This window comes from Gadus chalcogrammus, chromosome 18 (assembly GCF_026213295.1).
Source record: "Gadus chalcogrammus isolate NIFS_2021 chromosome 18, NIFS_Gcha_1.0, whole genome shotgun sequence".
NCBI classification, from domain to species: Eukaryota; Metazoa; Chordata; class Actinopteri; order Gadiformes; family Gadidae; genus Gadus; species Gadus chalcogrammus.
Window position 1 is genome coordinate 7,772,856 of NC_079429.1, and position 25,000 is coordinate 7,797,855.

The 25,000-nt window shown below is 46.3% G+C and overlaps 1 protein-coding gene across 1 annotated transcript; it reads right to left on the reverse strand.

Annotated features, from left to right (window-relative positions):
* Nucleotides 1–467: 467 nt before the first annotated feature.
* LOC130371793 (melanopsin-A-like) lies at nt 468–22,504 on the reverse strand. Its single transcript, XM_056577656.1, has 11 exons — nt 22,349–22,504; nt 15,809–15,945; nt 14,747–14,880; nt 11,618–11,821; nt 9,320–9,491; nt 6,989–7,150; nt 5,861–5,968; nt 5,259–5,427; nt 4,752–4,943; nt 3,007–3,075; nt 468–476 (listed from the first exon to the last, which is right to left on the reverse strand). Exons 1-11 carry the CDS (start codon nt 22,484–22,486, stop codon nt 468–470), a joined length of 1,494 nt encoding a protein of 497 aa, XP_056433631.1. The 5' UTR covers nt 22,487–22,504.
* Nucleotides 22,505–25,000: the final 2,496 nt, after the last annotated feature.

The following is a 25,000-nucleotide window of genomic DNA, read 5'->3' on the forward strand; positions in this document are numbered from 1 at the left end:
ACAGTTCGCACTGATCTATCGGCGGCCCAGCCACCGATGCTGGGATGGAAAAGTCATTGACGAAGGCCTAAGGGATATTATTTGTGTGTGTCTGTGTGTGTGCATGGCTGACCTCCACATGTATATGATCTTCTATTTATATGAAAGCATGTCTACAAACAAACAAGAGAAGGAACTATGACCAACCAAAAACATTTCACATTTCACTGACTCTTTATGGTTCACTTCCTTGAGTGTCTCCATTCCCCCCCCCCCCCCCCCCCCAGACCCCCCATCATACAAAAGGTCCAAAATCGATACACACATAGCAATGTACAAATGTGTTCATACACACACACACACACACACACACACACACACACACACACACACACACACACACACACACACACACACACACACACACACACACACACACACACACACACACACACACAAACATACATACACATCCCTGTCCAAAGTGGTCACACTCCCTGGCGGGGTTTGGTCACGGTGAGGCACATGGCAACACCTTGTCATGCCCAGGCATCTGCTGGGGTACCCTGGCAACGGGGACTATTGTGTCCAGTGCTTTGAGGGTAGGACCTTGGTCGCCGCGGAAACATGATTGATCGAGCAGGAGCGGCGCGCTGGAGTTGGAGGTGATGACGACGGGGGTACTCGCCCTGCACTCAACCTGCAGCCCGGAACCTCCCTTGGTTTTATCCTCCTGTAAAATGAGAAGCCAGACAGACACACACACACACACACACACACACACACACACACACACACACACACACACACACACACACACACACACACACACACATAGAGGTTAAGAGAGGGAGAGAGAGAGAGAGAGAGAGAGAGAGAGAGAGTGAGAGGGAGACAGACAGAGAGAGAGGGAGAGATATATATATATATATATATATATATAGAGAGAGATAGAGACAGAGAGAGAGAGAGAGAGAGAGAGAGAGAGAGAGAGAGAGACAGAGAGAGAGAGACAGAGAGAGAGAGACGAGAGAGAGAGAGAGAGAGAGAGAGAGAGAGAGAGAGTTTCAACGAGGCGTAAATTAGTGCTGCTATTGGGCATAAACCCTATAAAACCATGAGAATTGATTTTCTATTTATTGTCACTGAAGATTAACACACATAACGCATGTGTGCATGCGTTATGTGTGAGAGAAAGAGATGAGAGAGAAAGAGAGAGAGGGATAAAGAAAATAAATTATATGGCCTAGTCCCAGGAAATAGTTTAATTCGCTCTATCCCGACTTGTACTTTTAATAATTACTTTATTATGCGATATTTTAGCCTTCCTTTTTCATTGTAAATAATCATATGAATTTGTTTGTATATTGTATTTTAGACAATGGTATTTCAGTTATATTTTTTATGTACTATTATTACTTTTTCCATGCCAATAAAGCCTTTTGAATTTTCAATCTTGAGAGAGAGATTAAAAGAGAGACAGAGGGAGCGAAAGAGCGAGAGCGGGAGAGAGAGAGAGAGAGATAGAGAGAAAGAGAGAGAGAGAGAGAGAGAGAGAGAGAGAGATAGAGAGAGAGCGGGAGAGAGAGAGAGAGCGAGAGAGAGCGAGAGAGAGAGAGAGAGAGAGAGAGCGAGAGAGAGAGAGAGAGAGAGAGAGAGAGAGAGAGAGAGAGAGAGAGGGGGAGAGAGAGAGAGCGAGAGAGAGAGAAAGAGAGCCAGACATCAGACGGCGGCGCTGGCTTCAAGTTGGGGTAGATTGGGTAGCTTTTGGCTCCCCGTCAACAACCACCTTGCACGCCCATCAATAAAGTGTTCCATCTAATCTGCCGGGCAGAGAGTGGCACTGAGCTGATCAAAGCTATTGATCAATGCCACTGATTAATCACTTCATTTTTCCCACCATGTGGAAAATCACCACCAGCCAATACAAATGGTCACGCGCTGTCCCTCTGAACTGGCTGCCCCGGTAGTTTTCATAAGAGAATCGGAGACCCACATACGTTTCATCATCCATTTGCTGCAAAGTTACGTTTGAGTCAGCTTCACAGAGACAGTTATCTGTGCTCGTCAAAACAATTGTGTAAGTGGCATTTAGAGCGAATTCCCCCCAGCGTTATAGCGCATAGCCTGATTGTACGTGGTATCCTCCTAACTTTTTTTAATTGAGCACACTAGGGAGAACCCTAGGGGGTGACATTGGATTTGTCGTTGTTAAAAGCTTGTTAACAAAATGATACCATTTTGAAATGAGTGCAAAACATGGGCTTTGGAAAATAAATAATGAATAGTAAAGAGATCCCATCATCTGGGTGAGTGGAAAGGGTGACAAGGAAGAATAATGCGGATGAATGGAGATGGTGACATTTGGAGAGCTAAATATCTGGATGTGTAGGTCAGATAGATAGATAGATAAATAGATAGAATTTGAATTTGAATTTGGATTTAAATTTAGATAGATAGATGTAAACATGCAATCTTTATGTACCCCGGAGGATATTCAACTTTTCTCTTTGCTGGGTCAGTGGTCTTTCACCAAGCTGGATTATCCCTGCTTCAGCTTTTTCTTACACTGACGACTAAACTTGCAAGCAATCATTTGAAAGCAAAAACAAAAAAATCATTCATAAATTATAAATAAGAACGGTAGAAGGATTTGAACATGCCGCATGTTTATTTAAATTTAAATAATTGCAAATGGAAAAATGGCAGATGATGGAATGAAAGAAAAGGGGGAATATATCCGTAAACATGGCCACTGGCGAAGCAGTCTTTTTTTGGGTCCTTTCAAACGAGGGATCTTTGGTAAATCTTTTAAATACTTTACTGCATAAATTGGTCTTGCCCTCCGCGTCGGATCCCAATAAAGTGAATCCAAATGGATCCCGACAACCGCCAGAGGTTGCCCCCCCATCAGCACTGTCCTTCTGCTATTGTCGCCGCGACAATTGGTCATGGTGACAATGGTGGCGATTCAACCTCAGAGTGGTGGCGGGAAGAGGATTTAGAAAGACACAGAACTGGGCTTACATTGGCTTGTAGCGTGACGGACTTGACACTGAAGTCAGACATGGAGATGTCCTCCAAATCTGTCTGGGTCTGGAAAGAACACACACACACACACACAAACACACACCCTTGATTATCTTTATGGATTTTAAACCAAAGCGTTGATTCCAGCGCTTGTCAGTCTGGAGGCTGGGAAACACTGCCATAGTAATTAATGGAATGTACTCCACAGCCAACCGCGTGGGCGATTGCGATGGCTGAGTCGGAACAAAAGATAATTGGCTTCGCTTCAAATCTCAGTGGCGCAACCCTGGTGTCACCTCACCACTTTCACTCATAAATGATGATATCGTTCTTTGTGCTCCGGTTTGTATTCCCTGTAAATAAGTAACTTTCGTGACCCTCCCTGTGGAATTAGTCAGTTGTCAGTATAGCCAGAGTCGGTTGAGGAGTTGTTGGTGATGGTGACGTCAGGCAGTGTCTTCCCTTTACAATGTATCCTACAGTGTTACAGTGGACGTCACCATCATGTTCTGGTGATCACAGCATCCGCTGCAGTCTAGTAAGACAGCGTTTTGTACAGCTTTTTAACGTGCTATTTAACACGTACATATAGCGTGTTCAATACCGCCTTTTGATAACAGTCACATGATGTCGTCCTCTTGATTCCAGCAGCCTGTGAGTGTGAACCTTCTTCACCCAGTCAACAAAACACAAAGTCAGACCAAATCAGTCAATTAATGATCTTTCCATCTCTCGCGCTGTGCATTCACTTCACTACACAATGTGGAGGCTATATCGGGTGTTTGATCCATGTTCAATCAGGCTGTAGGCTTAACATGATTTTCACTTAAATGACCACAGTCGGTCTCTGTTCAGTTCTCAGAAAAAGGGGCATGGATCCATATTTCCACATTTACGAATGTGTTCGATTTGAATTGAAAGTGTGTCATCATAGGCCTACGTCTATTCTTCTTGATGTTCAATTAGGCTGTTTTACCTATGGGTAATAGTCATTTACCTCACAAAATGAATACAGACGATTGTTAAAGAGAGTATTGTTCGCTTGAATGCGGCCTCATTCTACGAAGACTTCATTGCTCATGAACGCCCTCATTATGTCCCCAAATGGATGAGGGCGGAGGAGTGTCCCGCCTGAACGTCATGTGTCTCTGACGTTCACGCTTTACACCCTTTATTCACACTATTCATTCATGATTCCTCTGCCCTTTCTCCCTGCTTCAATTACCAAACAGATGATGTCCAAATGTGTCTAACTGTCAGTTGGTCTGCCTGACTGTCTGCCTGTCTGTCTGTTTGTCTGTCTGCCTGTCTGACTGTTTGTGTCTGCCCGCCTGTCTGTCTGTCTGTCTGTCTGTCTGTCTGTCTGTCTGTCTGTCTGCCTGTCTGTCTGCCTGCCTGTCTGTCTGTCTGTCTGTCTGTCTGCCCGTCTGCCCGTCTGTCTGTCTGCCCGTCTGCCCGTCTGTCTGCCCGTCTGTCTGTCTGCCCGTCTGTCTGTCTGTCCGTCTGTCCGTCTGTCTGTCTGTCTGTCTGTCTGTCTGTCTGTCTGTCTGTCTGTCTGTCTGTCTGTCTGTCTGTCTGTCTGTCCGTCTGTCGGCCTGTCTGTCTGTCTGCCCGTCTGTCTGCCCGTCCGTCTGCCCGTCCGTCTGCCCGTCCGTCTGCCCGTCCGTCCGTCCGTCCGTCCGTCCGTCCGTCCGTCCGTCTGTCTGTCTATCTGTCTTCCATTAGTCCATAGCGGTACTCACACTGATCAGAGAGAGGTGGCATATCGAGGGATCGGTCGGGCTGTGGACGGCTGCTCTCTCGAAGACCCCTGAGTCTCGAACCCTGACCTTTGACCTCTGGCTGCTGTGTCGCACTTGTTTGCTGTCGCTGGAGTACTGATGGCTCACGGGCAGCCGCATCGAGGGGTCCGCCTCCGTGTCCGAGAAGCCACCCTGTGACATGCACACACACACACACACACACACACACACACACACACACACACACACACACACACACACACACACACACACACACACACACACACACACACACACACACACATTTGCAAACATGCACACACACACAGACATCCACAAGCACGCAAGTGCACACATCTCACACACACACACACACACACATAACATACACATATGCACATACACACATAACAATGAACACGTCAGAATTCCAAATCATATGTTTCCGTGCCTCTTCTGTAACCTCCGTAAGCGATAATTTCCGATTGGACGAAAGGCCGAGCTCACCGATTCGCTGTCGGACTGCGAGGAGAGGCGGGCCTTGTTGGGGCGGTCAGAGGATTGGCTGGTGACTGTGGATCGGCGGGTGGATTGGAAGCTGCTGCTGGTGAAGCGGTCCCTGGGCGGCACACACAGCAGGAAGGCCAGGTAGGGAACATACCTACCGATGGCTGCCCTGGGGGGGACGGGGAGAGAGAGACACCGTAGGACACAGTGTTTGTGTGTGAGGATGTGTGTGTATATGTGTGTGTGAGAGAGAGAGAGAGAGAGAGAGAGAGAGAGAGAGAGAGAGAGTGTGTAAGTGTGTGCGTATGTGTGTGTAAGTGTTCGTGTGAGTGAGTGAGAGGTGTTGAGAGAAAGAGTGTGTTTGATTGAGAAAGATGATGTATGTGTGTGTGTGTGTGTGTGTGTGTGTGTGTGTGTGTGTGTGTGTGTGTGTGTGTGTGTGTGTGTGTGTGTGTGTGTGTGTGTGTGTGTGTGTTTGGGTGTCCTTTTGCCCATGTGTACGCTATCTGTCTGTAAATTGTAAACACATGTCATGTGTATCTCCATGCATATGCTCGTGTGTGTGTGCCTGTATGTGTGTCTCTCTGTGTGTGGTGTTCTACCTGTATTTGGGGTGTGTGATGGCGTAGATGATTGGGTTGTGGATGGCGGAGGCCTTAGCGATGACCGCCGGGACGGAGTTCATGTAGGGAGTCAGCATATCAGCGTACCTGACACAGAGAAGAAGAAGAAGAGTGGTGTCAGGAACACACAATTACAATTGGGACATTTAGCAGACGCTTTTACCAAAAGCATCTTACATCAGTTTATACACACATTTACGGCAGAGTGAACAATGCAAGGCAACAGGAGCTGTTAGAGCAGTTAGGGTTAATTGTTTTGCTACAAGGACGCATCAACACTCTAGGAGGAGCTGGGGATCGAACTAGGAACCTTTCGGTTACAAGACAACTGCTCTACCTCCTGATCTAAGCCGACCCATCAGCGAGACACTGTGTAGCCTGTCAGGTACTGCACAATGGGAGAGACACTCGAAGCAGGCAGGAGGACATGCTTTGGAAGGAGGACAATATTGTGAGCGATTGTATTCATGCAAAGTGTCCTTAGCCCAATAACTAAATCCTGGTCATTGGTTTAAATTCCTCTCCTGAGCCCATGAGATTTAACCTCACTGTGGCATTAATGGGATATTATCTAGCCTACAGTAAAGTGGTTCTCAATTTGAACCAACGTTACCCCTTTTGAGATCTATTTTCAGCCAAGAAGAACAAAACCTTTCTAATAAGTAAAAGTGAGGTAAATAATGGATGTGAATGGGAGAATAATCATGAAAGGGGTTGTGCAAAGACTTTAAGGGATAAACATGAGCTAATGCTTTACCGATGAATGTACTTTAGCATTCACATTTACTTTATTTTGCTACTCTGGCTTTCAGAAACAACTATTTTATTTTGTATTGCACACAATTGCACAACTGCTCAGAACCGATACTCCAACAAAAACGACACGTTTTATAAATTGTACTACCACCTGTAATCCTTCAAAGTGCCCCTAGGGGTACACGTGCCCCCACTCTAGAAACACTGATCCAGCCTGTACTGCATTGAGCACGGCACATCAAGTGAATGCTTCTGAGGGAGTCTTCAAGGCATGCACTCACACACGCATGCAGAAGGCGTAGACGTGCACAGAAATGCACAGAGACACACACACATGTAGCAGTGCTGTACCCTGCGAAGGCGGTGAGGGCCACGCAGGAGTAGGGGGCCCAGGAGATGACGTAGAGCATGATGACGATCAGAGCGATCTTGGCCATTTTCCATTCACCCTTCATCTTATGCATCCTCTTGATGGAATCCCTGGCTCCAACCCCGTTGATCTTGCATACAGCCCTGCGAGTGTGCACACACACACATCCACACACACACACACACACACACACACACACAAACGCACGCACACACACCAACGCACGCACACACAAAAACAAACGCACACACACACACACACACACACACACACAAACACGCACGCACCCACACACGCAATGATTAATGGTGATAATGTCAACTGTATAAATGTATAAATTATTTAATAGGGTTAGGGAGGGATGCTACATAACAATACTGCATCTATTAATAAGAATTAAAGGTTAATTTGTTTACCCTTACGGTTACCGGTATTTGTTTATTTATAATGCCCGTGTTTGATTCTGCTGTCTTATGTAACATGTTGCTCTGGATCTTTGGTTCATGTTAAACTCGCTCCAATGCTTCTGGTACCTCAGGGCCGGAAAGGGCCAGCTTTAAGTGTCCGTGCAGCGGACTCATTGAATATACTGCACCGTCCCCTTCAAAATGTACACACATACCGTGTGGACACCTCAGGAACGTACTTATGTAACCGTACCATATCTGTCTGTAATTGTTATCACTGATTTTGTTTGTTCTGTTTTCTCCGCTTGGTTATTTATTTAATTCCTTATTTTGTTTTCTATGGTGCAATCTTGGTATCATTGGAAAATGAGGGTCTCCTGAAATGATTCCTCTGAGATTTTTAAAAATAGGTTGAATGGGTTGAATGTGTGTTTGTGTGTGTGCGCACACACACACACAAACACACACACACACACACACACACACACACACACACACACACACACACACACACACACACACACACACACACACACGACACACACACACACACACACACACACACACACACACACACACACACACACACACACACACACACACACACACACACTCAATAATCACACATGCTGGCCCATATAGAGCCACATCAAAACATGCAAGTATACAAAACAGAGCTAAACAAAGCCACACTACAGCAGTTATTTGCGTTCTGTATTTCGTTCCACACAAAGCAACTGAAAGGGAGAACACAAGGTATAAAGATGAATTATAACAACAGCAATTAGGGCTAATCGCTTGTAACAATATAAACCTATTTCTTAAATCAATGTGCTGCGTAAGCCTTTTGGGAACTGGCTCAGCCGGGGTACTTATTGTAGGGGAGAGACTAATTGGGAATCAGAGGCAGGATGGCGAGTGCTTGCTCAACAAAGGATAATAATCAGCACATTTATTTGGGTCGTTTGCATTAATGCACACTGATTAACACCAGAATCATATGCATTGACACGATATGGAGACAGCTCGTTTCATCTGTCGGGGAAAGCAGCCATGACATACATTGTCCATGAAAGAGATCTCTCAGAAGTCATTGTCCATGATAATATGAATTGGTCTCTATGCTGCTGTTATGTCAGTTCAGCAACAGTGCATGGCATTACAGGTTTAACATTGGGGTAATGGGTTGGACGGACAGACTCTTGGTCTGGCACGGCCAATGAAAAGCTATATTGATTGAAAATTGACTCGTATACACAAGCTTCTTGAATCTCACTTCAAACTGCGGTTTGGAAACCTGATGTGAGTTCACTGAGCAAAGTTTTTCATAAACGGACGTGCTAGAAATGTAGACAAATGTGGTCCAAAACAACTATGGGGGTGGTTCACTACATTCACCCTGGAAGATGGTTGATGGAATTCTTGTCAAGTCACGCTCTAAGCTCATATATCCTCGTCCGTCGACCAATACAAAACAGGGGGGGGGGGGGGGGGGGGAATACCTGGATGAACAACTTTGATCTGATTCAATATTCCCTTTGGGTGCATCACATGCATACCTTACAAAGTCATTCTTGCACATTCTTCATACGCACAAGATGTATGACAGCGCTGCAAATACCTTGTGATAACTCATCACACAACGTTTCACCTCGTGTTTGCGCCTACGTTTGAATGTGTAAATATGAAGTGCAAGATCTTTTATCGCATGGTACAGGAATGAATATATAAATATGTTTGTTCTGGGATGTATCCTTGCATGTGTATGCATGTCTGTTTGTGTGTGTGTGTATGTGTATATGTGTGTGTGTGTGTGTGTGTGTGTGTGTGTGTGCGTGTGTGTATGCATGCATGTATGTGTGTGTGTGTGTGTGTGTGTGTGTGTGTGTGTGCGTGTATGCCTACCGCGTAGTGTGTCGGATGGCTCTGAAAATGCAGCTGTAGCAGAAGATGATGATGAAGAGGGGGATGAAGAAGACAAAGGTGAAGAGCAGCATGGTGTACGAGCGCACGGAGGGCGTGAACGTCATGTAGTCCCACGAGCAAGACGTCAACAGGCCCTCTGGCACATAGGCACCTGCGGAAAGCACACACACACACACACACACACACACACACACACACACACACACACACACACACACACACACACACACACACACACACACACACACACACACACACACACACACACACACACACACACACACACACACACACACACACACACACACACACACACACACACACACACACACACACACACACGTTAGAAACCCTGGAAACCTTTAAACAAAATCTTAAAACCAATTTTTTCAATCTTGCCTTTAATGTTTTCTATGTGTTGCTCTATAATGTGTTTTATTGTGTTCTATTTTATTTTTTATTAAATGTGACTCACTGTACTGCTCCTTTTGGCTGTGTTTTGCTCCTTTTTGCTGTCTGTAAAGCGCATTGTGTCGCGTTCCTTGTGAGAAATGTGCTATATAAATAAAGTTTGATTTGATTTGTTTTGATTTGAACTTAAGGGACCTAACCAAGCTCTACTGAACACCAAGCAGTAGTCCTCTGTACAGTTTCAGTGATTCAGGTCCACATGATTGAACTGAGTAATATTAATAATCAGAATAATTATCAATCAACGAAGAATAATTTGTTTTAATTGTGTAAATGGTAGTTATGCAATCATACATCAACCAATTCAAAATATTGAATTGTGAAGGCCCAGGTGTTTTCAGAAGCAGCTGCAGCTGCTGCCGCCGCCGAAAGGTTAAACACAGGGAAAGCTGAGTGGTAGGGCAAAATCTGTGCGCGTTCACGTGGGAGGAAACTGCTTCCTGGTCCAACAGCCACTTTTGTAACTGCCTCCCCTCTGCCGCCCTTTCCTCATTGAAATGAATGGAGGCGGCGAGTTTCCGCGCAGCGGTGAAAGCAGCTTAAGGCTGCTAGGAAGTCTTCAGACCCAAAATCTATCAGTGAATAATCAACGGCTACTAATTAATCCTATTGCAGACTCCAAGCGCCAAATGTAATCATAGATCATGGATCATATATTTAGCCTCAGGAACGGTATGGGCTTGTGATTATCCGAGCAGCTATCACGATGCATATTATCAACAATCTGTGTTCATATGTTTTGCATAACGGTGGTAAATACTTTCAGATTGCAAGGCACCTACTGCTGCAAGCAATCACAGAAAAAAAACACACACAAAGTCATACACACACAGATTTGCTCTTTCTAATCGCATTGCATCACACACAAACACACGCACGCACACACACTCACAAATTGACACACTGACACACACTCACACATGCCACACACTCACACATGCCACACTGGCACGCACACACACACACACACACACACACACACACCCACACACACACATTCACACTACCCTGTTCCTAAATGTCAGCATTATTACAACTTCATCCAGTTTCATCAAGGTTGCCGTGACAACAGGCACAGGCAAGCACCTTCCCACCCCTTTGTTTAAAACACGAAAGGAAAGCATAAGTCTCTTTAAAACATCCTGCACGCAAACATTCACAATCACATGCGTGCACACCAACACGCACACACACACACACGCACACATACGCGCGTGCACACACACAAACACACACGAGCACATGCACATGCACAAACACACACACACACACGCACACACACACACACACACACACTCACACACACGCACACATTGGTCGATGTCCAGACAGGACGCAGAGAGAATCAGTGGGTGCAGGAACGGTCTGTCTTCTATCATTCATGTCCACGGCAGCAGTGTAAACCCATTTGGACCATTGCCAGGCTGCTTTATTGCAGGTGTTCTGGTTTATTTGGTAAACACAAGTGACATCAGCAAATCCCCTGGCACCCTCATATCCAAACCCCTTTGTGCATTCTCCACTCAACCACATGGGGTAACCACCCAATGGCTCAAAAACAAGTCTATTTGCTATCAGCTTTGTATTGAGAGTACAGTGTTCAATACTAATCAGATACTTCTATATATCGTTTCTCCTTTTTTTTTCTTCCTACATTATCTTTAACGATTGCCCTCTTACAGTAATGTTTTGACATTTCCCCTCTTCTTCGGTAAACCATTAAGAATGGCCTTGTACGCAGACAGCTACATACATGAACATGCACTACCAACTCCAGCCCCTATCCCACCTACGGGGGGTACTCACTCCAGCCGAAGAAGGGGGGCAGGCTCCAGCCCATGGAGTAAGCCCAGGCCCCAGCCAGGATACACAGGGCCCTCCGTCGAGACATGACCCCCAGGGAGGCTAGGGGCCGGGTGATGACCACGTAGCGGTCCACGGCAATGGCCATCAGGGTGATCATGCTGCAGATGCCAAACAGAGCGCCGCAGAACGCATACAGCTCACAACCTGTCCATGGGGAAGGGATGGGGGAGAGGGGTGAGAGAGAGAGAGAGAGAGAGAGAGAGAGAGAGAGAGAGAGAGAGAGAGAGAGAGAGAGAGAGAGAGAGAGAGAGAGAGAGAGAGAGAGAGGGGGAGAGAGAGAGAGAGAGATTAGGTGAGACAGGGAGAGGCAGGCCGAGAGTTGATGGGAAGATGGGATCGGACCCGGTGGGAAACAGGATGGAAGAAGGAGGTGAGAGGGTTTGGGGGAGGAGGGGGAGGTAGAAGGCAAAGAAACAGAAGGAGGATGTGAAGGAACAGGAAGGAGGTGTACTAAGGAAGGGGGAGGCAGGGGGGGGTTGTGGAATGTCTCTTGGGAATAGGGGGGTGCGGGGAGGGTCACGGGGTTGTGTGGGGGAGGGGACGGGGGCTTCGGGGAGGCAAAGACAGGAGGGAAGGGCAGATGAGAGCCGAAGACCAGAGCGGAATGAGGAATGAGAAAAACGCGGCGTTCGTGCTTGGAAATGTTAATCCCCCGCTTGGTCCGTCCGCAGCGCGCCATCGGTCGTGCACATGCATGACTCCGTTTGACACTTGGCACGGTCTTTGTGGCGGAAAAGGCGGGAACTCCTTTGATGCGCCTTAGAAACACGCTTGCAGTGGTCTTAACGGTTCAGGCGCTTTATCAGATTTGTCGCCCGAAAGACATACCTACCCCCGCGCGGCATCGCCAACGATGCGAGGGGTTATATGTTCCCACTGTAGCGTGGGCGCACCACCACCATGTCTCTGAATCATAAGTCGACGCGGTCATAAGTTATACAACATCACACACTGGGATGTCCAGTAGCAGACTCTGGCTCATGATTTATTGACTGAGGATCAAGTTGATCTAAGATATCGGGGAAAAGAGAGAGATAGAACACAGAGCGGGGTCCGTCCGTCTGTCTTTACTGCGCTACTGTCAACTGTACTCAAAAATCGAGATGCAGAGGAAATGTATTGAGTTAACGCACAACATAAACGGCTAATTCTACTCCTATTTAACCAGCGGTGGTTGTTTTTTCCAGAGTTTGATTCAAAACAGCTCTGGCGTTTCAGCTTCCTGCTAAATTGATTTAGAGCCGCAAGGAAAACAATGTGGGAAGCAACTGGAAGAAAGATCAATGATATGTTGTTTTTGATTGTTTTTGACTGGGAGTACTGTTGGTTCTCCTTGTGCGGTACATTTAGTGTATGTTATTGATGTGCGAAGATGTGTGTAAAGCGCAATGTTGGTTTAGCCTTGTGATGTACATTGTTGTGGTAAATAATATCTCCCGGGGACAGTAAGTCAAGTAATGTCACATATGGTTCCAGTAGGAGCTGAAGGTGACCGAAGGGAAGTAAATCAAGATGATGTGTTGCATCATCGAAGTTTCCCCTCAGCATGTGTGTGTGTGCGTGTGTGTGTGTGTGTGTGTGTGTGTGTGGGGGGTCCTGTTTTTGTATATATATCCATGTGCATAATCGGTGACCTGGTGTGAACTGGATGTATGAGGCTCAGTTATGGGTCCACGTCGATGCGACGCAATGACCAGACTCTTCGACGCGGTAATTAACCTGTTTTGATTTTGCCTCAGGTTTTAGTGAGCGGACCAATCACAGCCCTTGATGCTGCGTCGCCTCGACACAAGGTTTAAAATGTTGGGAGGCGCCCGTCAGGCCCCCATGGAGAGTCCGCAAGGATGTAATCGTTCTGTTAACCCCCTTGCGTTGCGTTGCGTACCCTAACCCTAACTCAGCCTTCAGGGTACACTGTCGGAGGGTCCTTTTTTCTGCCCCAACCAATGGGATCGGTCAGAGAGAGAGTGGAACCCTAAACAGGCTCAAAGCCCTTTTGTTAGCGACAGCGCAATGCAAATCCACGCATCGCCTCAGAACTCCAGCGAGATATAGATTAGGATTAGGGATATAGGATTACAGTTACAATCAATTCACTACTTTTTTACAATTTTTTCTAGTTTGTGCCCTGACCTAATGGCCTGTGTGTTTGATTGTGCTCTCGCGGGCGTGTGTGCATGGCTGTGTTTGTGTGCCAGTATGCTTTACGTACGCCAGTGTGCATTAAGGTTGACAATCATTTTGGCATGAATCGGTTTGCTTATGGGCGGCTGTGTTTTTCTCCCGTGTTGGAGCCCTGGGCAGCTCGGATGTGGCCCTTGCTGTAATGAAGGGCTGTTGCCTCCTAAGTCAGTAGAGGAGGAGGACAGCGCCCAGGGAGACCGCTTCCAACTGCTGCTATCAGTGTTTGATCAGCGAAGTGGAGAGAGCACATACTTTACCGCCTATCTCTCTACCATCTCCCTTCCATGCAGGCTGAGCCGATTCCCAGCAAACATAGACACACATGCACAGACACAGAAACACACAGAAACATACACACTCACATGCTCGTATATGCACACACACACACACACACACACACACACACACACACACACACACACACACACACACACACACACACACACACACACACATACACACACACACAAGTACGCATATGCACACACACAGACACACACACACACACACACACACAGGCACAGACACATACACAGGCACAGACACACACACATACACACACAGAACTGTACATATGCATATGCAATCATCAAACACGCACACACACACACACACACACACATACACGCATACATACACACAAACACTTACACGCAGACACACACATACACACACACACAGACACTCACACACACAAACACTCGCACACACACAAGCACAGGCACGTATATACACACCCATGTACACATGTATCCATGTTAGACACTACAGTGTGATCCTTCCGTTGAATCGACAGTATCTTAGGGATCATGTGTAGTTTGCGTATGTAGGTTTCCATGTATGCATGCACAAGCATTTGTTCACTGACGTGTGACTCTGCGTTACCTTTCTCGCCAAAGATCCAGCGCTTGTGCATGCTGGTGGTGAAGAAGATGGGGGTCTGGGTCACACACATGAGGAGGTCTGTGACGGCCAGGTTAATGATGAACATGTTGGCTGGCGTACGCAGACTCCGACTCCTGGAAACACACACACACACACACACACACAAACACAGACACACATATACACAAAAGCACACATACACACATACACGCACGCATACAAACAAATAAACACACACACACACACACGCAAGCATACATACACACAAACACACACACACACATAAGCACACACATGAATAAATGAATGTAGTGCACAAACAATCATGCATAATGTATAGAGTGTATATAATGTTTATAGTTTTGCACAAATCAACTGTGAGCTAGTTCATGTCTGCCCTGCCCCAAATTTTCTTGTTGTTGTTTTTTACATTGAATAATTTAACAATGTGTCCGACGGTAAATTCCGAGACAGATACAGGTCACGAATGAGCAGTAGGGGTCGGGCGTCTTGTTCAAGGATGCCTACAGGCACCTTGTGGGGATTGGGGATTGAACCTTTTGGGGTGGTCAGTCAACCACCTGAAAACCCTTAGAAAATATTGCCCCATGTAGTGGATTTAGACACATGTAGAGCTCTGTAAAGGTGACTTAAGAGCTTTTTATGACAGTCATCTGTAAGAATTGGCCAATTCTTACAGATTCATTATCTATTCATGAGTGAAATGCTCTGTGAGAATATCTTTCTCCAGTAGACATTAGTACTCTCATTCTTCACATCTCTCCGTACAGCAACTTAAAGGTGACATATTATACCACCTGGTGTGAGTGTGAATAGCCGCTACAAAAAATGGGCCTCTTCTGACATCACAAGTGGGCGTTTCCACCTAGATGTATGACGGATAGATGAGCAACGTTTGCTACAGTCCACTGGGTAGGATGGTAGACTGATCTATCCAGCACCAATCTAGGTGGACACGCCCACTTGTGATGAACACCTGATGGTATACAATACCCTTGAAAAAATAAAATAAAATCCTGTATCGGCAGAGGGATATGATACCTGCAGAAGGCGTAGATGACAAGGAAGTTTCCCAGCATGCCCGTGATGCCGACCACCAGGATGACGATGCCGATGGTGTAATGGGCGTGATCCGGAACGTCCACCGTGGGGAAGGGGTGTCTGGGAACCAGCGACTCCTGGGTGTGCGTGTGACAGTGTGTGTGTGTGTGTGTGTGTTTGTGTGTGTGTGTGTGTGTGTGTGTGTGTGTGTGTGTGTGTGTGTGTGTGTGTGTGTGTGTGTGTGTGTGTGTGTGTGTGTGTGTGTGTGTGTGTGTGTGTGTGTAGAGGAGGAAAAGATGAGAAGCCATGTCAAGCATTAAATGTCAGCCATGTGCTAGGTGATCAAAAGATTCTCGTCCCACCTGTTCAAAGTAGGGGTTTACCAAAACTTGTGGTATCATTGTCAAGGAAACCTAATAGTTTCCCCACTGTCATTGAGCCATAGAAGATGATCCACGATATGGAGAGAATAGGGGGCAGTGTGCCCAGTGATTTTCCAACATCCGCCGTCATTTAAGTTTTTTTTTATCACAGCTGATAACATGGGCCAGCGTTACACAAGACCAACGCCAGCCCCACACTTCTAAGATAAAAAACGAGCCAAATTGACAAACTAATATGAATTTGTCGGAAATAACTATCTTGAGGAAATACCTTAATTAAAGAAAAACGGAATTGTCTCTTAAATTATGGATAGACTCCGTCAGACCGATGCCTGGTGTTCTGGCCTTGCTAAGGTGACGAAGGAAAAAGTGGATGAAGGAAGATGTATGTAACATTATGATGTGTCCTGTTGAACCGCTCTCATTTGAACCCCCCCCACCCCCACTTCCATCCCACCTAGTCAACCTTTTCTGTTTCTACAAAGGCAGTATCGGTGATAGGATAGAAACTAGCAAATACACAGGAGTGAAAAGATACCCTTCGGGGCTTATGTGTCTGTGCACAGTATAATCTGTCATGATTCCTCTGGGCTATCGACCTTACATAATACAAAAGGAACACACACAAACAGACAAGGTCACACATTAACATACATATAGGTACACTACACACACATGTTAAAATCAACAAACACTCATGGACACATGTTTACTCTCACACACACATACACACAAACACACACACGCACGCACGCACGTACTCACGCACACACACACACGCACGCACGCACGCACGCACGCACGCACGCACGCACGCACACACACACACACACACACACACACACACACACACACACACACACACACACACACACACACACACACACACACATGCATTCAATCACAATGGACAAGGACACGTTCCCCGCCAAAGTTCCCTATTTGTATTTGTTTAGCTTTGTTTTTTTTTCTCTTTCAATAGATCCCACAGGTTGCACACATCAGCAATAGCATGGATGTGCTATTTGCAAATCAATCAGATGGCTTTTTTAAAGAGTGATTTGAAGTCTGTGTTTAATTTTTTTTCGGGATTCCTTCACATATTAAGCGTTGGTGCGGATCATCACATTTAAATCACATCATTATTCGGTTTGTTATGGTTATAAGTATTAGTTCATCCCTTAGACCATCCGGATCACGAGAACTGCTTTCGTGACCCCACATTCTGTTTCGCCACATGTATCAGTCTGGAATTCTAGCTTAACCCATATCGATTTCAGTAGGTGGGAGTAGATGCCTTGAAAGACAAACTCCTTCAGCCAATCAGCGTTACAAAACATGCAACACCATCCCGTTACGCTGTTGGTGGCGGAAAACATACTTCCTGCTGAAAAACTCAGCTAGTGTTAACTATTGTTCTTGTTTAATGGTTGTTATGGAGTCCATTTCTGTGTTTCCTCTCCTAATGTGACCACTCATCGATTCAGGAGGCCATTACTGTTTTGCCTGCAGCGGACTGTACTTTCCGTCATCGCCTACTACGACGCAGTCCCTGATCGGCCATGAATACATTGTAATCCAGGAAATCGGTGTAGGCGTCAGGAGGCACCGACTACTCGTAGGGATAAAGAAAATGAGGTCCTCTCGAGGGACCGAGTTAGTGAGCGGACCAGAGAACCGGGCTTAGCTTAGCGTACCAACCGACATGTTTCTCTGCACTGTTGTTGCCTAGGCGCCAAATAGTTCCAGTTGAGGCCATGCCATAACCACCTCTTCCTGTCAATCATGGGTGGGCCACAACCGCGTTGTGTGTTGTAGGGCTGATGTTGCACACTGCACTACATCAGACCCCCCCCCCCCCCCCCCCCCATTACTTTAGAGGACAATCCTGTGTAAGGCAGTTGAAAGACATGTTTTCCCCCAGAGGCCGATACGGCCGAGACATCTTGTGGAGCAGGGACAGAACGATGACGTGTGTAATATGAGGCCGTCGTTCTGTCCCTACTTCACTTCACTGAAGCGCGCTTGATGTCCTGCAGAATTCCAAAACAAAAAAACACTCGATCTTGTCATGTTTTTCGCTTTTGGCGACTGCAAGGGTCAGGTTTTATATGAATGACCATGGCAGGGGAAAGACCAAGTGCAGCATTTGTCATGATGATGGAATGAAAGACCTGCCCATGGGAGTAGCACATGAGTAGGTCCACTTTACGCTTTGCGTAGAGACCACTGAGTGACTTGAAGGAGACTATTCAGAACCATGTTTGTCATTCGTCCAATTGTTCTTCACTGGTGCCTATCCCCTTTTCACGTTTCCCTTCACAGACTCCAAATGGTGAGAGAAATAATGGATGACCATGTCTAAAATCCTTTCCAGCTTTTGGACAATTTGAAAGATTTGCTCTTCTTTCCTTGAGAGGCCAGCGATCTGCACAGTGGTTGCAATGAAACAGAAAAGGTGAGTTGGTTTCCTCGCATCCTCATAGTCAATGTTAAATATTCCTTTCTTTTCCCACTGCGAGACACCATTTGAAGTTGTTAAGCAGTAAGAATAGAGGCCATACGACGTATTGTGGTCCCTGGAAGAATGACCACCATGCCGAAAGCAAACAAACAATGAAACTCTGAACTAAATACATCACACAAAAACCAACATCCCCAAATCGTACTTTAGGCCCACTAAAGCTTCCTGGATTGTTTCAATGTTCCTCCAGATCTTCCAAACAATTTCGTTCGAATAGTAGTGTCTGTGTTTGTTGTGCGTGTGCATGTGTGTCTGATTCTCACATCTGTTTCCTGCTTCCCTGCGGTGTCAAGAGCCAACCGTGGTGGTGGGTAGTTGGTTATATTGTGTGTGTGTGTGTGTATGTGTGTGTGTGTGTGTGTGTGTGTGTGTGTGTGTGTGTGTGTGTGTGTGTGTGTGTGTGTGTGTGTGTGTGTGTGTGTGTGTGTGTGTGTGTGTGTGTGTGTGTGTGTGTGTGTGTGTGTGTGTGTGTTTGAGTGAGTGTGTGTGTGTGTGTGTCTGTCTGTCTGTGAGTGTGTGAGTGTTTGTTATTGGAGGACACGGGTAGGTCTAACCTTCCTTGGACAGTGGCTTCGGTGTCAAAGGCATAAGATGTTCTTGCTTGTGCGTCTGTGTCTGTGTGCGTCTTTGTTTATGCATGCCTGGAAGGGGACCAAGTGTGATTCTGCATCAGTGGAATGCTACTTTGATTCTGTCAGCACTGATGTGTCAAATAACAATCAAACACGCGCTCTCTCTCTCCCTCTCCCTCTCTTACTCTCTCACTCTTCTTTCTCTCTCTTTTGCCAGACTAGACTTTTCTCAGTAACTTCAGCTTCCATGATTGTGTGTGATGTTGATTAGTGTCCTGGTCACTGGCAATGTGCATGTAGACATGCATGCATTTGAATGCACCCAGGGATGTTGAACATTATAACCCCAGTGTATATAGGTGATGAAAACCTGAAGGATTAATCCTGTTGGGTTCTCCACACACACACACGCACGCACGCACGCACGCACGCACGCACGCACGCACGCACGCACGCACGCACGCACGCACGCACGCACGCACGCACGCACGCACGCACGCACGCACGCACGCACGCACGCACGCACACACACACACACACACACACAACAAATCATCCATGTAAGGACATTTGCACACTTACAAGCACAGAAGCAGAAGAACATGCTTGCACAAAAACGTGCATGCAGAAATGCTGCACAAAACTGGCTTCTGTTAAGGCCCTATCTCTAACCCTAACCCTATCCCTCCAGCTTCTTCGATCCCCTTTGAGAATGACAGAAGAGGGATTTCCTTTCTATATCCAGAAGACCACTGGGTCTGATACTGAACCCCCACATTAGAATTCTCATTAACTCTCCAGGAGGTCCTTTACAGCGTATGCCCTTCTCACCTGCTGCTCGGGTTATCCCTTCCACAATGCGTAGCTTCTTTTCAGGTCTACCGATGCACGAGGTGTTAATGGGGAATTAAATAATTCCCCATTTACAAACTGTGATTTGATGTATTCATCTCTCAGATAGGATACCATGATGACATTTTGAAGGCCGTCCAAATAGGATCTGCTGCCCTTTAAACTGAGGATTGCTCAGATGATTGGAACACAAATTATTTGGTCTATCCGGGCCACAAATTTCATATCATACAGACCGATAAAATTCATAAAATGAGCATGTGAAATTTGAAGAGTCCATAATAACCGAAAGCTAAACTAAATATTTTTATTTTGGAAGGATCCTTTGACTGGGACTTAGACCAGTTGCGCTGCAGAGCTGCATGTGTGCTGACAATCCGGCACCCCTGAATCTGCCGTGCACACACATGACACATGATTAATCAGCCTATTAATCAACCTATTAATCAGACTTATAATGGCGCTTTCAACAGCTCAAGAAGCATGCCAGAGTGAACCAAAAGCCACAGGATCTTATGCACCTGAAAAGTGTGTATGCTCAAAATCAAGCTAGCAGAACATACACATATCATCGAAATACAAACAAACACAGCCACATACACTATTACTACTATATTCTCTCTCTTTGCCACTCTCTATCTCTCTCTCTCACTCTTTCTCTTTTGCCCTCAGTATTGCGTCCGATAGACTCTGTCTTTCTCGCAAACACACACACACACACACACACACACACACACACACACACACACACACACACACACACACACACACACACACACACACACACACACACACACACACACACACATAAACACACACACAAACACACACATACACACATAAAAACACACAAACACAAACACACACAAAAAACATGCATTCAATCACGAAGGACAAAGGACATGTTTCTCGCCAAAGCTCCCTATTTATGTTTGTTTTGCTTTGTTTGCTTTCAGTAAATCGCACAGGATGCACACATCATCGCAACAGCAACGACGTGATAAACACACACATTGTCTGGTTGCCTATATAGGACAAATGGATGCGCAATGTGAAAAGTTAACCATTGAAATACCTACCCATAGTGCCCATAGGCACTAAGGCTTCTTATCACCAGTCCACCATTTGTCATTGAGGCTTATGTAGAGCCATGTATTAAAGTAGTTATAAAGCCTGAAACACTTTGACATCTGATAAAACACCTTTTGTTGACACCCAAGGTCATGTTATTCTAGAGAGAGAAGATAAACCGTTCAAAGAGTTGCAGGCAATGCTTTAGCGGACGTTTCAGTGTTCAGCTATCGCTAAGGCCAGAAAGATTACATCCAATGAAAAATAGGGGTTTTCTGATAACTCTTAGACATGTCCGGGGCCGACAGCCGAAACCTGGATGATTCGCTGCCAGAAATACCCCAAATCGGTGTGGTTAACAACAGCGACAAGCGTCCATCAAATGAGGCGAGTCGGCTGTACAGAGCATAAGTCCTGGAGTTCCTTATGGATTTAAAGACTATTGGCCACGCAGAAATGCCCTCCGTTTGACAGACCTTTGTGTAGTGATCAGTGTTTTGTCCGTTTGCTGTATGGCTGCAATATGGAAACATGTAGACTCATTGTATGGATTCACAGCGTAAATCCATACAACCCTAACAGACAAAATAACGGAACAATTGGTATGCAAACAAGGATGCTCTGCGAGGCGGACGCACTGTTCCTGTCAAAGTGATAATAAAAACATCCAGGCTCCTGCAAAGACAAGTGCGTCGGTGCCAATGACTATACGACACTTACATCCTAAATCACTGACAACCTGGGGGGTTACTCGCCTCCGCTCATTACGTTACAGTGCTGAATGAGCGGAGGACAGATTCCTATACGCACGAGCGGGTCGCCGGTGGACTATAGCCTAATTCATGCATAGAAACTCGAGAGGAACGTCTTCGTTCCACACATCATGTTCAACAAGTAAATAGAGAGGAGGACACTTCTAATTCCTTTAAGTTATTAACCGCACACACCGAAACCAAACTTTATTTTGCTGACTGTAATGTAAAGTTTAAAAAGTCGTCCCCTCTGTGAGGCTCTTCCACATTCCGCCACATCTATCGGCGACGCGCATTACGCACCATGCTGGTTGACCTTTATCTGCAGGAGTTCAAACAGAATCACAGTTGAGCAGTGGTCTAACAAGAACGGGGATATTACTTACAGCCGTGGAGACAGGAGGAAGATGCATCAGCCGATGCGCACTGACCGAACTTATGTTCCACTGTGCGCGCGTCGAGCCCAGCAGTCCGGTGCCGACGACCGTGTTGGTCGCCTCGGTGGTCGGCATGCCTGTGCTCATCAGCAGGCGAGCATCTATTCCCGCCATTCGGTTCACGAAATGTAACGCGCCGGAGGAATTCTGCGACGCGGCAGCGTGTGACAGTGTGAGCAAGATGCTGTTATCCTGAGGAGAGGTGTGAGTGTGGGCACCTCCGGCAGCGCAGCAGGCAGCAGGCAGCCGAGATCTCTGCTTCAGTGCAACTGGTCAGAGATACAGAGAAATCACCAGGACCACGGTCTCCCGCCGGTCCAAGCTCACAGGCTGCCGGCACAGCAGTGGTGGAGTGAGGTGGGGGGGGAAATCCCTCTCTCTCTCTCTCTCTCTCTCTCTCTCTCTCTCTCTCTCTCTCTCTCTCTCTCTCTCTCTCTCTCTCTCTCTCTCTCTCTCTCTCTCTCTCTCTCTCTCTCTCTCTCTCCCCCTGTCACGCTATCTCTCCCTCACTCTCTTTTTCTCTCTCTATCTCTGTCTCTCCCACTCCCTCTTTCTCTCCAACCAATCTCGCCTTCTCTGTCCTTCTATCTTTCTCCCTTTCTCTTTATTTCTTTATTTTTCTGTGTGTGTGTGTGTGTGTGTGTGTGTGTGTGTGTGTGTGTGTGTGTGTGTGTGTGTGTGTGTGTGTGTGTGTGTGTGTGTGTGTGTGTGTGTGTGCGGGTCTCTCTATTTCTCATTCTTTCTTTTTCTCTCTCTCTCTCTCTTTCTCTCTCTCTCTCTCTCTCTCTCTCTCTCTCTCTCTCTCTCTCTCTCTCTCTCTCTCTCTCTCTCTCTCTCTCTCTCTCTCTCTCTCTCTCTCTCTCTTTCCCTCTCCTTTAGTTCTCCTCGCCTTCCCTAAGACTCTGATAAACACCTTATATACCCTGTATTATTTGCTGGTATTTTCACTTTCTGTCTGCTTTCGGCTCACTTAATCTCTTGTGATTTATTCATCCTTTTTAGGTGCTCTTGACTCTTGATGCGTATGTCCTGTTTCTATTACCCTTGGCTTTCAATTATTGATGTCCTCTTAGTGTTTGCACTGGAACAGTTTGTGAGTCTGTATGTGTTTTTGTTTGTGTGTGTGTGTGTGTGGGTGTGTGTATGTGTGTGTGTGTGTTTGTGTATGCGCATGTGTCGGTGTGTGAGTGTGTCCCCCTTCCTACACTGGGCCACGTAAGTGTGAATTCACTTACTTCAAAAAAAGCTTTTTCTTCAAACATATGTATTGATCCCAGAATGAATGTCTAGTCTCTTATGCCCTTATTTGCTATAGTGCAGAGATTCTAAAAACTCCCTTCTCATGTTTCTGGGAAGATTTTGTGTGTGTGTGTTGTGTGTGTGTGTGTTTGTGTGTGTGTGTGTGTCTGTGTGTGCGTGTGTGTGTGTATGCGTGTGTGTGTATGTGTGTACCCACATGTCCACTTGTAAACATCAGAGATACATGGACACCCCACTGAATCCATGTCTGATCCACAGTGGTACAGAAAGACAGGGGTGGCTGAGGAATGTAGAAAGGGCCAGACCAACCTCTTGCAGGAGACTCTAAAAAGCACTGAAATACAAAACAGACCCTTTTTACTCCCCCCCCCCCCCCCCCCCCCCCCCTTCAAGAGGTTGGATCCTGAGGTGAGGAACGGAACCCTGGCCCAATATTCATATTGGCTCGGATCATGTTGTTCTAAATGACCTGTGATCCGTGTTGTGATGTGTGACCAAAAGTGGTGTGCGCTAAATCAATTAACCTTTTTCATGCATGAGCTCTGACTGCACATGGAAGCCGTTGGCACTGCAGAAGCCTCGGGTGCACCACTGATCTTCACTTAGCTCCGTCCAATAGAGTTATATGAACCACAACCCCCTGTTTGTGATGCCCTGTTGTTAGCCACTAGCGAATAGTTCATCTGACGGCCTCCAGGTGGCCCGCGATGATGGGATGCAAAAACGACCCAGTTGGGATCACACTTGGTTCATCTCCATGTCAGGGATTTTGAAAGGGTCCCGTTTGACAGTTTTATTTCGTTAAAATATGATTAAGGGATGAGGTTTGGCCGTATCTTACGTGGCCATCCTGTTCCACCCCTCAATGAGCTGACTACGGACAGTTTACGCTGATGTTTGACAAAATCCAACACAAAATCAATGCCTTAATAACAATTATAGCTATATACAGTACATATATTAGATAATGTGCTGAATGACACAATAGACGGACACACACGTAAAAAATTTAGAGAAACACATTGCATAGATACCCCCCCCCCCCCACGTACCCCCCCCACCCACGTCTCGGTAGACAGCACGATGACGACTCGCGCTCTGCTAACTGCGGTACCACATAGCGTGAGAATGTTATTTTCAAAGGTCTTCTCCGTGTGTTTCCCACCTCACTCTCTCCCTTGTTCTCTCCATCTCTTCCTCCTGTCATGCTCCTCCTGACTCCCGTCGCCTCGACCCGGTCGGACCGACGCGGGACAACCTGACGTTGTGTACATTCCTCGATAACGCAGTAGCCATGCGTTTTTCCTCACCAATAGCAGCGCCCAGATCATCTCTTAACGC